Source organism: Neopelma chrysocephalum, unplaced genomic scaffold, assembly GCF_003984885.1.
Source record: "Neopelma chrysocephalum unplaced genomic scaffold, ASM398488v2 Primary Assembly neopelma1_253, whole genome shotgun sequence".
NCBI lineage: Eukaryota > Metazoa > Chordata > Aves > Passeriformes > Pipridae > Neopelma > Neopelma chrysocephalum.
The window spans coordinates 569697-582052 of record NW_020897915.1 but is presented as its reverse complement, the minus strand read 5'-3'; the positions used below and the strand labels follow the sequence as shown (position 1 = coordinate 582052).

The 12356-nt window shown below is 42.7% G+C and overlaps 1 protein-coding gene across 1 annotated transcript in view; it reads left to right on the top strand.

Moving 5' to 3' along the window:
• PELI2 (pellino E3 ubiquitin protein ligase family member 2) overlaps positions 1-12356 on the top strand; it is a 64988-nt gene that overhangs the window by 18624 nt on the left and 34008 nt on the right. Inside the window, exon 2 of the mRNA XM_027704038.1 lies at positions 6374-6503. Within this exon, the coding sequence (XP_027559839.1) occupies positions 6374-6503 (130 nt within the window). The remainder of the gene's footprint in view (positions 1-6373; positions 6504-12356) is intronic.

Genomic DNA, 12356 nt, shown 5'->3' with positions numbered 1-12356 from the left:
CACAGCACTGATCACTATGCCCCTGAGTATTCCAAAAGTACTGGAGGAGGGAATGCTTCCTGAAGTGCTTTATGATAGTAAAATGACTTAAGAGATGCAAGTTCTAAGAACAAACACCTCAAAAGCAAAAAAAAAAAAAAACCACCAAACTGATTATAGCCACAATTAATGACTCCAACATACCTTTCTCAGGGATAATCAAGTTCACAGATGCAAAAACATTGCTCTTAATTGGGGAAAGAGATGAGATTATTTGGGACTTTGGAACTTGCTGGTTTGGATTTTCTTGCTCTGCAGGAAGACTGGCTTTGTTAAGCTGTACAACTGGTAGTGATTAGGAAGTGTTTGTACCTCTGGAGATGTCTGAGCCAGCAGAGTCTGAGGTGAGACTGTCTTTCATCCAGGACTTCCTCCAAGGTTGCAGAAACCAAAGGTCTTGGATCAGTGGCTTTTGCTGATCAAAGGATGGAAGCCCTTTGCTTACCCATGAGTTGCTCATTGCTGTAGTAATTGTAGTAACAAAAACTCTACCTAATACTACTTTAGTTTGCTGCTCTAGCTACTTAAAATGTTTTCCTTCAGAAGGAAAGAAAAATCAGGTGGGAATTAAATCTTGTAGCACATGAGCCTGCTGTGAAAAAGAGGAGGGAACAGGTTGTTTAAGCTCTTAGGTGGATTTGGCAGGAAGTGGAGGAGACTTGCTTTGACCTGAGTCTTCCTTGCTGTGTGCAGGGGGAAAGTTTTGACTCTAAAGGTGATGGGGAGGCCTGGATCTTCCAGACTGACTGAGACACAAGTGTCATGGGTGGACTGGATCAAGCCTTTGAGTTGGGGATGGACAAGGTAACTCCAAGTTCTGCCCAGCTCTGCTTTGTGTCACACTGTGGTCAGGAAGCAACTCTGTTTTGCCAGAGGTCCAGGTGGTTCAGTGGGGAAGGGGCACCTTGAGAAAAGAGAAAGGAATCTTTGGGCAATCCAGGCTTGTTGAGTACCAGGGAATGACAACAAGGATAACAGAATCCTCCTTCCAACCTCCAAAAAAATTCAGCGTTGAGAGTGTTTGTCATAACCTGTTGTAGTCATCTGTAGCACTCCATTTTTCAAGGAGCAGCCTTATGTTCACTGCCAAAAATTCCTGACAGGAGCAGGACTAGCAATACCTCTGGTGGTGGTGGAAGTGCCTCTGAGAGAGACACTGATGCCTGTAATCAGCTGGAGACAAGCTTAGACTGAAATTCATACTGAGTTAATGCCTCTGACACTGATCCACAGGAACAGGGAATAGAGTTCAAAGGAAGCAATGAACCAGTAGTATCCTGGTGGTACAAAACTACTATTTAGCTTTGCTTTTCCTATTTGGCAGCTCTTCCCCATGAGATTAAGTTTGAGAATAACTTCACTGTTCTGTCTCACTGGAATTCTCAGATAACTGGCAGGCAGCACCTGCTTGTTTTCTGAAGCTCTGGTGCAGAAAAATGTATTTGAAATAATTCTTGTTTTTTTCTGAAAAAGTAAGAAAATCCATAACCATTCAAGTTATTGTGCTGAAATAGTCCATCAGTTCTGGACACAAAATGAATTGTTCAGTGTGATCCAAGGGGAGAGGGTGTGTGTGAAGAGCCTGAAGTACTGGCAGTGATATTGCACAGAAGGAAACACAGGGTCACTCACTTTGTTGTCAGTGTTGCATATGTTTAAGCTTTCTGTGTTTTGCTGTAAACTATAAACATGTGGCTTTTTCCCTTTTAATGTGTGTCCAAAGAAGGAAGGGCTGGATGCTTCAGCAGAAAAGAGTTTCCCAGTTAGTCAGAGCTTGAGAGTACAGCCTTGAAAAGCTCTGGAGCTGGGGATTGCAAAGGTGATTAATGTGTCTTTAACCTTCTAATGTTGTAGATGCCACGAGAGCTGGAGACTCTCAGTTCTTCCAAGGGAATCTCCCCTGCCCTCTGTGCTGTTTTCCCATGTCGCTGATATAAGTGGTTCTGTGGCTTTATATGGCTTAAAACTAAATTTAAAGCACAAATCTAGTTTTGCTTCCCCTTCATGTGAAGCAGGGAGAGAAGTAGCAGGAACAAACTAACAGATGAAAGGTGAGACTGCTGCTCTGGGCAGTGGGGTTGGACCAGGCTGGGTCAGGGATGGTAAAAACACAGTGTAAGCATGAACTGAATTCTGGTGTGTGTGGAGTGTGTACTACAGCATTATACCAAATATGGGATCAAAATGTACTTAAAAGGGAAAATTCCCTCAAGTCTGAATTCACTTCTGCAGTTTTGTTGTTTAGTAAGCAAAGATGTGCTGTTTGACTCATCAGAGCTGTGGTAAGAACTGAACTGTGGCATGTCACCTCTTTACAGTGAAGTCTGAAACGGGATGGTTTTCATCTAAAAATGTCAAGGTGTGCAGTAGATCTGCTAGTGGTGGACAAGGAAAGCAAAGTAAAATTACTCCTTTTTGTCCAGGGGCTGTATTACCTGTGAAAATTAGGAATTGTTCAACTCGTAGTCTTTCAGGAGATAGATGGAAAGTATTTAAGTTTTAAGATAGTTTGTATTTTGATAGAAAGTGCTGCATGGAGCCTATCTTTCAAACAATGCTATGTCAGGTAGTAGATATTCACCTTAATTTTTAGGGTAACTTCCCTAAGATGAAGTTGAACTTTTCAAGCTGCAGGTCAAGATTTAGAGCTCTTGTCCCAAATAACAGAGGTCTTGTTTACTCTTTATCACTGTCTAGGCCAGATTCTTTTTTTAAAAAGAACCCCAAAATAAACATAAACCAAAAAAGCTTGTGTAACAAGCCATCTGACAAACAGTTCAAAGCTTGATCTCTGAAGTAGTCAAGTACTTCCAGCAGTAGTACAAGTAGTACAAGACTTGTGGAAAATAGGAACTTGCCACAGTGGACCGTGGGAGAGAACATGTGTGGTCTTGCTTTCCAGACAGCCATGAATCCATGCGGAGGAGAGGCTTTCCTTACATATCCCAACCATGGGAAAAGCTTAATTGGAGTTTGCAGTTCATTATGTACCAAAGTCCTCAAGTGTTTGATGTAAATCTGTAGGAAACTGGCTTTGGTAATGAGGGTGCCCATGGCCTCTGCCAGCACCACTCCCTTATTTGCAAGGAATGGTGCTGCTATCAACTGAGATGATTATCCCAGGAGGTTTCATAACGCAGGCTGTCCTGGAATTGCTGTCACTGAGAGGTATTTGGAAGAAGAACTGTTCCTTCCACATGTGTTGGTCAGATGAACTTGTGGAGAACTTCAGCAGTGCCCACGTGGGAGCGGGATGGTCTCAGAAACAGTTGTTCTGTCTCTGTGAAATTTGATTTTTTTTTTCCTGGTTTATTAGTTGGAAACAACATTTGTTCTGGGCTTTTTGGTGGGCCAGAGGAGAGTTCCACCTGCAGGTTTTCTGGAACAAGAGGGGCAGCACTGGCCTTCTTGTGAAGCAAAAAGTCGGTGTGCTCGTCTGCTGGTCCCTAAGCTGCTTCTGGAATTATTGGAAGGGTGCAGGGGGAAGGGAAATGGGCTCGTGCTTGTTGAGAGGAGTTGTGAGAGGAAGCTCCTGTTGGCTGTGGGGAAGCTTGGACTCTCCCAGTGTCTGGGGAATTTGTGGCCTCGGTCCTTGTCCCTTCTCTTCCTGTGCCATTCCATCCTGTTGGTGTTCTGAAGGAGGAAGTTGTTGCTGCTCAGTAGAAGAGCTGAGGGAAGTGAAGGAGAGGAGAGGACTGGAGGCTGCTTTGGCTGTAGTTCCTTGTGCCTGTGCTTGGGAAAGCTGACTCAGCAAAGGTGTGGGCAGCCATGCTTGTATTCCTGCAGAATCCAGTGGGACAGCTCCTTTTGGAAAAGCAGGGATGGGCCAAGACAATGGGGCTGTGCCTCAGGAGCGGGGCAGGTCCTGCCCTGGCCGGGAAGATCCCGTGGCATCACTGCCGGGTCACTGGGCATGTAGGTTGTTGAAGAAGTGGGAAGCAAAGGTGTGGCCCCAGTGCCACAGGGAGGGTTGGTTTGTGGAGAACAAGCTGAGAGTCCTGGCCTAGGAAAAGTGCAGGAATGTGCCAGCTGTGGAAAGAGGCAAGTTCTCTGACACCCTTTTTTTTTCCCCCTCCTCTAAAACATGTGCCTACTAATTGTCCCAGCTCTTTCTGCCACTGTCAGATCAAAATAAAACCTGCAGGTCTATAATTAAAGCATAACAAATCATAAAACCACCACTCAGTTCCTCTTGCCCTTTTGTGGAAAGGAAATTTAGAAATTGGCAGGAGGAGAGAACCCTCCTGAAAATTTGTCGGTGCTAATCAGGATGAATGAATTCAACTTTCGCTTCGCTTGGATTTCTTTCCTATTTAAAGTTTCCAAAAGGTCTTTTAACCTTGAGCAGCTTCTTTCTCTCTCCTAAAAGTAACTAAATCCCACAGAGACTGAAATGAAATGGAGTAGCCTTTCTCAGTTCAAATTGTTTTGTGAACATGAGGAAAAAACCCCCACTTGCCTGCTTTTAACTGGAACTACTTTAATTCAGTATCGCTTAACAGTTACACAAATATTAAAAAAAAATAATAATTACGGAATGTAAAGCTAGCAGTGGTAATATGTAGTCACTACATATTATTTCTGAGGGAATTATTGCTTTCTCAGGTTTTCAGATAAAAATACTTGTAGAAGGAATGTTGTCTTCAGGCAAGTTAAAACTTGCTGGCATATTCCTGGTAATTCAGTGTCTTTGAAAGAAAACATGTGTGTATATCTGGGGAGATTGAAGTTGGAGAATCAAATAACTCCTATTTTAAGTGCTGGTATTTAAGCTGCCTGTGGATCATATTGATGTATCTTTGTAGGGGTTGGGCTCTTGTGATGAGGATCTGCTGTGCCACTCTCATCTGGTGTAGGGTTGATAACAAGTTTCCAAGGTACACGTAGGTCTGGCGTGAAATAATAGTGATTTACTCCTGTTGTTTCCTGCTGTGTCAGGGAATCCCCTTTAATATTCCAGAAAGATTCCGTAGTCTCCCTATGAAAGTGGGAATGAGAGGACAAGTCCAATTTCAGCCCAGCTGAAAGTCTCTCAGCTTTCTGTGTGCCTTTAGCATCATGTAATAAATGCATATTTTTAAAAGGTCCGGGTTTTATGTTCTGGACTGCTTAGATTTGAGATTATTTTTTTGATCTTACATCTACTCTTGCTTGTGCTCAAACATTCAGCTGTCCTGCGTTTGGGATCCTGCACGTGAAGTTGGGAGCTGTTTCCCTGTGTGCCAGCAGGTGATCCTTGCCTGGAGTGAGCACTGAGCCTTCTGCAGAGCCTCAGCAATGACACCCCTTGCTTTCATCCACTCCCTGTTCCCCGTTTGTTTGCAGAAGGATAGAAGCTCTCCAAGTGCATTCTCCTGTTACACAAACTGCTTAGTTACATATTCAGGATGTCACGATAAGAAAAGATTCTGTGTTTCTGCCTTGCTGCCTTTTGCTTCTCTTCTCCATATTCTGCCCTGAGAGCTGTTCCCAGACCAGCTGGGAGTTGGCAGGAATGTCACAGGTGACGGTGGTGTGGGGGGAAGCATCAACCTGACCTAAATCTTGGGGTGAGGTGGAGGTGAATTCCGCGCTTATGCATTGCAAAGAAGTTTCCAGTTGATCCCTTCCCTGGGGAAGGAGCTGTGTCCCCTTGAGGCTTAAGACTTCTCTGAATAATTAATCCTCTGGGTCTGTGTCCTCAGGGAGAGATGAAAGAACTGTGGAAGGCTACTGTGTTACACCTGATAAAGGAAGTCATTAGTGAGGCTTCGGATAGTCACATAAATTAAAAACACTTGCATCCCCTTTCCTTAATAATAGATGAAGCCTTTAGGATTAGAGTTTAAAAAAAAAAAAGGGAGGAGGGGGAAACAATGAGAAGCTTTTTTGTGTAAAATTCCTTTTCACACAGTTTTACTTGGCCCCTAAATTACTTTATTTTTCTGGATTGGCCCCATTCCTGTATGAGATGTCTGAAGAGGGCTGATAGGGTAACAACATTGTAAAACTCCCCTTGTTCTGAATTAGTGAAGATGTAGGGTGTTATTCCAAATTCCTTTGATTCTAGAGGCAAAGAAGTATTTCTGTGGCTGAACAGCTCAGTAGTTCATTTGTAGTTAATTACCTTTTTAATGAGAACAAAATTTCAACCGTTGGTAGGTAAAGAACGTTCGAACGCTCATAATTCAGGAAACAAAACTGAGCAGGGCTGGGACTTGTTTTGTTTTGCCCGTGCATTTGATGATACCAGAATTACCACTCTCTCCTTTTCTGTGGCCACACGTCCAGTCTCTCCTTTTCTGTGTTCCAAACTGGTGGTGGTTTATGCTCAGCTGTTGTGGTTTATTTCCAGGTACAATGGATCCCTCCCGAACGGGGACAGAGGACGCAGGAAAAGCAGATTTGCCCTTTATAAGCGACCCAAGGCCAATGGAGTTAAACCCAGCACTGTTCATGTCATCTCTACTCCTCAAGCATCAAAGGTATGGCACAGGGGGGACAAATCCTGGTTTTCTGATGATCCTGAGTGGAGAATTCCTCATGTGTTACTGCTGATTTGCCTTGCTGCCAGTTTGTTCTGTTGTAGTGGGATACATTTGTTTTAGTGAAGAGACTGCAGTGGATTTTCTTTCTGAGGGTATATGGCTTTAATTTTAATCCAGTTACTGGTTTAAAATAGTCTGTAAGCTCAGGTGTGAGATAATCTGACCTTTCTGCCCCTGTTCAGAAAGCTGTCACTGCTTTTGTGATAAAAACAGAAAAAGTATTTTAATTTCTTTCTCACTGGAGTGATATCTCTTTCCTCCTCAGTAAGATAACTGACACGCTATAAAAAATGTCATGATCCCTCTGGACCTTTCATTTTTGTTGCTAATAATGATGCTGTGGAAGTTTTTACCTGAAGTTTAGTGTGGGTGAAGGAGGAAAAGCAGTAAATATTTAACATAGTAATATATTAATGTATAGAGCTGTCCAGGTCCAAGTTCTGGTGGTGGAATATATTTCAAGCTTCAGAAAGTCATGGATCTTCACACTGCTCAGAAATGTGTTGTCTAACTTGGTCCAAGAGAAGAATGTTGTTTAATACATAGTGTGGGATTATGTTTTCTAATGCTCAGTATACACCTAAACTTATCAAAATATACAATATCAGAGCTTCTTTTCTTTGCAGAATCCTTTGTGTAGGGTCTGCCTAGTGCAGATAAATGGGGAGTCTTTTGGATTAAAAGTTTCTGTGAATATTTTTCAGTGAAAGCTTTTGTGAGTTAATAAACTCAACCTTCAAAATAGACCTATAGTGTGATGTTTGTGTTGGTAATTCCAGTCTGCTGCTTAAAATGTAACAAATGGGGAAAAAATGCGTTTTACATAGTGGCTGGAAACGTACCCATGTTCTCACTGGATAATCTGAAGCATTTGGACTGCAGTATTTGAGTTGCCAAATATTTAAACACCTGGCAGACAGCACAAGGAATCTGGTTAATGTTCATCTGTGGTGTTATTGCAGTGCAGATAAAATATGTGTGCTGTACAAATTAGTGCCCTTATAAAGATAGCACAGGGGCTGGGACATGAATGCCTGTCCTCCCAGGATTTGGATTCAGGTAGATATGTCAAGTTGAATGGATTCTTCTGCACTTTCTCTGAACCCTTATAAAAGAGCTTTTATATGTTTATACTGCTGTCTGGGGCAAGGCTGGTGGGTGTGTGCCAGAACAGGGGTGCAGAGAACCTCAGTGAGAGCTCTTTCCATGCACAGAGAGGACTCTTCTGTTTTTTAAGATGCTGTCATAGGCTTTTCTCACATCTTAGGCACCAGAGCCTAAATCATTTTACTGGGAATGGTTTCTCACACAACTTGTGTCAATGATTGCAGAAACACAGGCTGATAAAGAGTGAGCTGCTTGGTTCTTAGAAAATAACAACTTGATCTCAAAAGTTTAGTTCTGCTCTCAGTCTTTCAGTCTAACTCGTATTTAAGGAAGGTAAAACAGTGGGACCTTGTGCTGCACAGGATATTAACAAGTTTTCTCCCTTTATATCCTTCCTTCTCACTTTTCAGATATCAGTTTTCTGTTTTGCTCTGCTTGTCTGTCACTGCAAACTGAATCTGGAGTGGGAAGACACATGTTATGTTTAGAGCACTGGTGCTTCTTGGGTGGGGGATTTAGCAGAGGTGGGTGAGGCACTGACTGTCTCCATTGGTTTTGTCTCTGATGTGGATACTGGAATAAGGTGCAGGGCTGGTTTTGTGCTAATTGTGTTAATGCACCAGCTCAGGAACTGTATTTGTCACCAATTCTAAGCCTGAAAACTGCAGTAAATGACAGGAGGCTGCTTGTCATGTCCCATTGTCCCTGCTGTGCAGGTGTCAAGGACAGCTGGGGTAGCAATGGCTTCAGTAGTAAATTTAGCTGAGCTAATTGCATATGAATCAGGGCCTTTTGTTTTTTCCACTGAAAGCTCGATTTTTTGCTATTCTGCCTTCTGAGGTGCTGGAGAAAACTTAGGATTGTTTGGGTATATGAGTGTGTCTGGGGGGAAAGCACTGCATGGGGTAATGAGTCTCAAGTTTTTTCAGAGTATTGTTAAAATATGGATGCACCTCTTCAACATTATTCACTTCACTTTAAAACCTATTTTATTTAACTCTGTGCTTAGACAGCAGTCAGGAAATTTTCTGGTATCCCCTTTATCACAGAAGTCACACTGTTTAAGACAGACTTTTTCCAGCACTGTCAAAATTGAATTTGCTGTAAGAAAGGAAGCTTAAAACTCTTATGCTGTCCTGAGTTTCTTTGTGTACATGTCAGGGGTGGAGAGTGAGGGACTGTGAGTCTTTGTTAACTGTGTATGAATCTAAGATTTTAATGATCTCCTTCGCTGAATTAGAGAGTTTGTTTCAAAATCATCACGTCACAGGGTCACCTGGGAGTGCTGAGATGCTGAACCAGAGTTCACTTGGTTTTGGGAGGGATATGTGAGGTTTTCTTAAGGGATTTTCATATTTTGGGGGTTTGTAGTGGGTTTTTTTTTTGGTTGGGGGTACACACGTCTGACAGGGAAACAGGTGTCTGTGAGTGAAAGCTAAACCAGCTTAATATCACTGTGGGATAATATTTAAGGGCAGTATATCTTTCTTACAGGTCTTAAGTAGGTGAATAATATGCCATCTAAAGAAAACTGCATGATTCCAATTTCTGCTAAGCAGAGGTGTTTATCTTCCAGTACACATCCAATCTTTTTGATTCAGTGGACCATTAGGTTTACACAGGTGGATCTTCACTCCTCTTTCTTTCTTCTCAGCCATCACTAACTCCTTGTTGGATGATGTTAGCTGGAGTGGGAGAAAGACACACACCCCCCAGTCCCATATGAGGCAGCTGGCACTAACACTGAGGTTACTGGTTTTATTGGACAACTCTAATCATATAATCCCCCATGACTTCAGGTCTGTGTGCATTTAGATTTCCTTATTGGTTTCTAATGCTTTGGAATTACTTCCATAGTTGTAGAGTTTAGAGAAATGAAGAAGGAGCTTTATGTGCATCTGAATTACTGGAAGTATGGCATTAGGAAGCATGAACTGTTGACAGTAGCCCTCCAGAATTCCCTAGGATTACTCTGGAAGCATGACTGCAACAGTGCATATGGGATTTGAGACCTTCCAAAGTATTAAGTCAGTGGGCAAGGGAATCAAGCACTGGAAGTACTCCTTTCTAACAAGGAATGTTTTGCTTTGGTGCCTGAGCGATTCTGTTCTTAATACTGACCCCACAGAAGGTTGCAAATGCCTTTTGAATTGCTGTAGACTACAAAAAACCCCACCTTTATTACCTTTTTATGGTGGTGTGTCTTGGTATTTATTATGTCTGTCTGTCTTAGGATCAAAGTTTTCCTTTGGTAACCTGTGGTGGATAAAGCCAACCTATTTTCTCCCCTATGAAATTACTATTTCAAGCTGCCTGGGGAAGATCTTTCCGACTTCAAGTCCAATTACCTGCCGAGTTGGCTTCTGCTTTGTGCTATCACAACAGCAGCTTGTGCAGTCACTGCCTGGGTTCCTGCAGCTCCAATCAAGTTTCCTGCTGCTGCTGGAAGAGAACAAAATGCAGCCATACCAATAATTATTAGGTCGGGGACAGAGCTGCAATTTGTGCTTTGAGTGACGAGAGAAAATGAAAGTATAGGGTTCTTGTGATCAGATGCTGCATCTGCTTTGACATCCTTTGAATGGGGAGTAAAAGGACCAGAGATCCTTTTGGCACTGACAGCTTTGTGGTGTTCATTGTGAGTGAGAGCTGTAGAGCTCAGCTGCTGTGCCTGTCAGTGGCTTCTCTCTTTCCTACTGGGCTTATTTATGGTCTAATCAGTTTGTGGAGCACTAATTTGTTCTGAAGTAACTTAATGGCACAGGTATCTCCAGAGTCCTGGGCTGTGCAGGAACAGCTTTTTCTTGGCTCATCACACTAAGTCTACTTGAATAATAGTTTCCTGGATGTACTGTCCTTTTCTCTATTAAATGAGCATCACCTTAACGTGCTGACTCCCTGTCCCTGTGCCCTTCAGTATCAGGGAATGGTCAGACAGAAGGATTAGACCAATTTCACCAGAAAGGCTTCATAAATAACAACCCTTACTTGGTTTGAAGCTCTCCTTCCTGAGCTTTTGGGACCTATTGAGCAGAATGCATGTCAAAGGTTTTGGAAAATCATTTTATAGTGTTTTCTAACAAAACCCAGATGTTTAGTGAAGGAAGGGGAATTAAAAAATTGCTGAGGACTACAACAATTATTTTTTTATGACTTAATGTTGCTCTTTGTTTTCACACTCTCCCTTCAGAGGGTAAAAAGGATCAAAAAATGCTTTCTTTGTAAGCTCTCTTTAAACTACATCTGCTCTAAATCAGTATTTCAGAGCTGGTTCTGCTTGAACGTGGGTGCCCTCTGAAAGCAGAGGAAGGTGCAGGGATCACCAGGACTGGTGTTAAACTTGGGAATGTTGCATTTCCCTGTGCGCTTCCACTTGGCTTCCCCCAGGGATCCAGGCTGTGCAGTGTCTCAGTTTGCAGCTTCCTTGACTGTGTCAGGAATAACCTGGGGGGTTTGGGCTCGTGATAATGGAGAGCTTGGAAAGGAGGGGCTGGATCTCAGCTGAGCTTTAAGTGCTGTAGGGTGAGGTCAGACGCTGCAAACCTCGCTGCCCATCATGGAATGTCTTCAGTTGTTCGTGCCACTGGAAAAGCAACAAGTAGGATTTGCACTGGAGATGGTTTCACTGGAACATAAAATTTTCACAGCTTGAGTTTAAGGTAGCATGACTTGTTTAAAGCTCTCTTGTTCCAGTTTGACTGGTTCCTGCATCTTCCTCACCGTTCCCAGCAATTTGGGGTGGAAATTTTCGACCACCACTGTAGTGGTGAAGCTCTGTCCTGTCTCATATTTATTCTAATTGGGTTTATAATTGGCTGGAATGGATCTGGTCTTAGAAGTGCATTTCTCCTGAGAGCTGGGCTGCTCTTGGCTTCCTAAAAGTGGTGAAGACACCCAAAACTGGTTTTGGATCAAATGAAGCCACATGAGCTGAACACACTGTTTCTGCCTGTGTGGTGGTACTGCCTCTTGAACTTGCTGTTGGGGATAACTCATCCCTGCAAGTTGGGATTTTACCAAGGGAGATTCTCCCTAGAACATTAAAAAGTGATCTGCTGTGGTGTTCCAGGGGTTTGTGCTGGAGCAAAGTTAGGAACAGCCTGATGACTATAGGGGCTTGTATGCAACTATTGGGGCTGTCAACATCTATAATACAGGAATTCCTCTTCTGTGTATGGCTTGTTCCATGCTCAGAAGAAAATGTAGCAAGAGGAACATGCAGCTGATGATGGATATACTTTTCCTGTTCTCTCAAACTCATGTCCAAATGAAATGGTCTTAAACGGATGGAATGTTGTGTTTTGGAAAAGTCAAGCAGCATATGCTCAGTCATAGCAGCTCTGCTGGAACAGAGGAGCTGGAACTGAATCAAAGAGATGAGACTCCTCTGCTCCAAGGCTTTGTTGAGAAGGGCAATTATTTTGAAAACACAGAAAGCAATTCGAGTTTCACGGGCCAACAGTAACTTTTCGAAGAAACAAACAGCTGCTGCTCCTGTTTTACAAATTGGAAAATGCTTGTTTTCCAGAGTGCCTTGAGATTTTGTTGATGGAAAGAAGAAAATCTAAATATTTCTCTTTTTGGGAGTCTTTTATGACTGCATCTGTAAAATGAGTAATGTTATCTGTTCTCCAAGTGACGGACTCTTGTGACACCAGGAGATTCCTTTTCCCACTGTCTGTG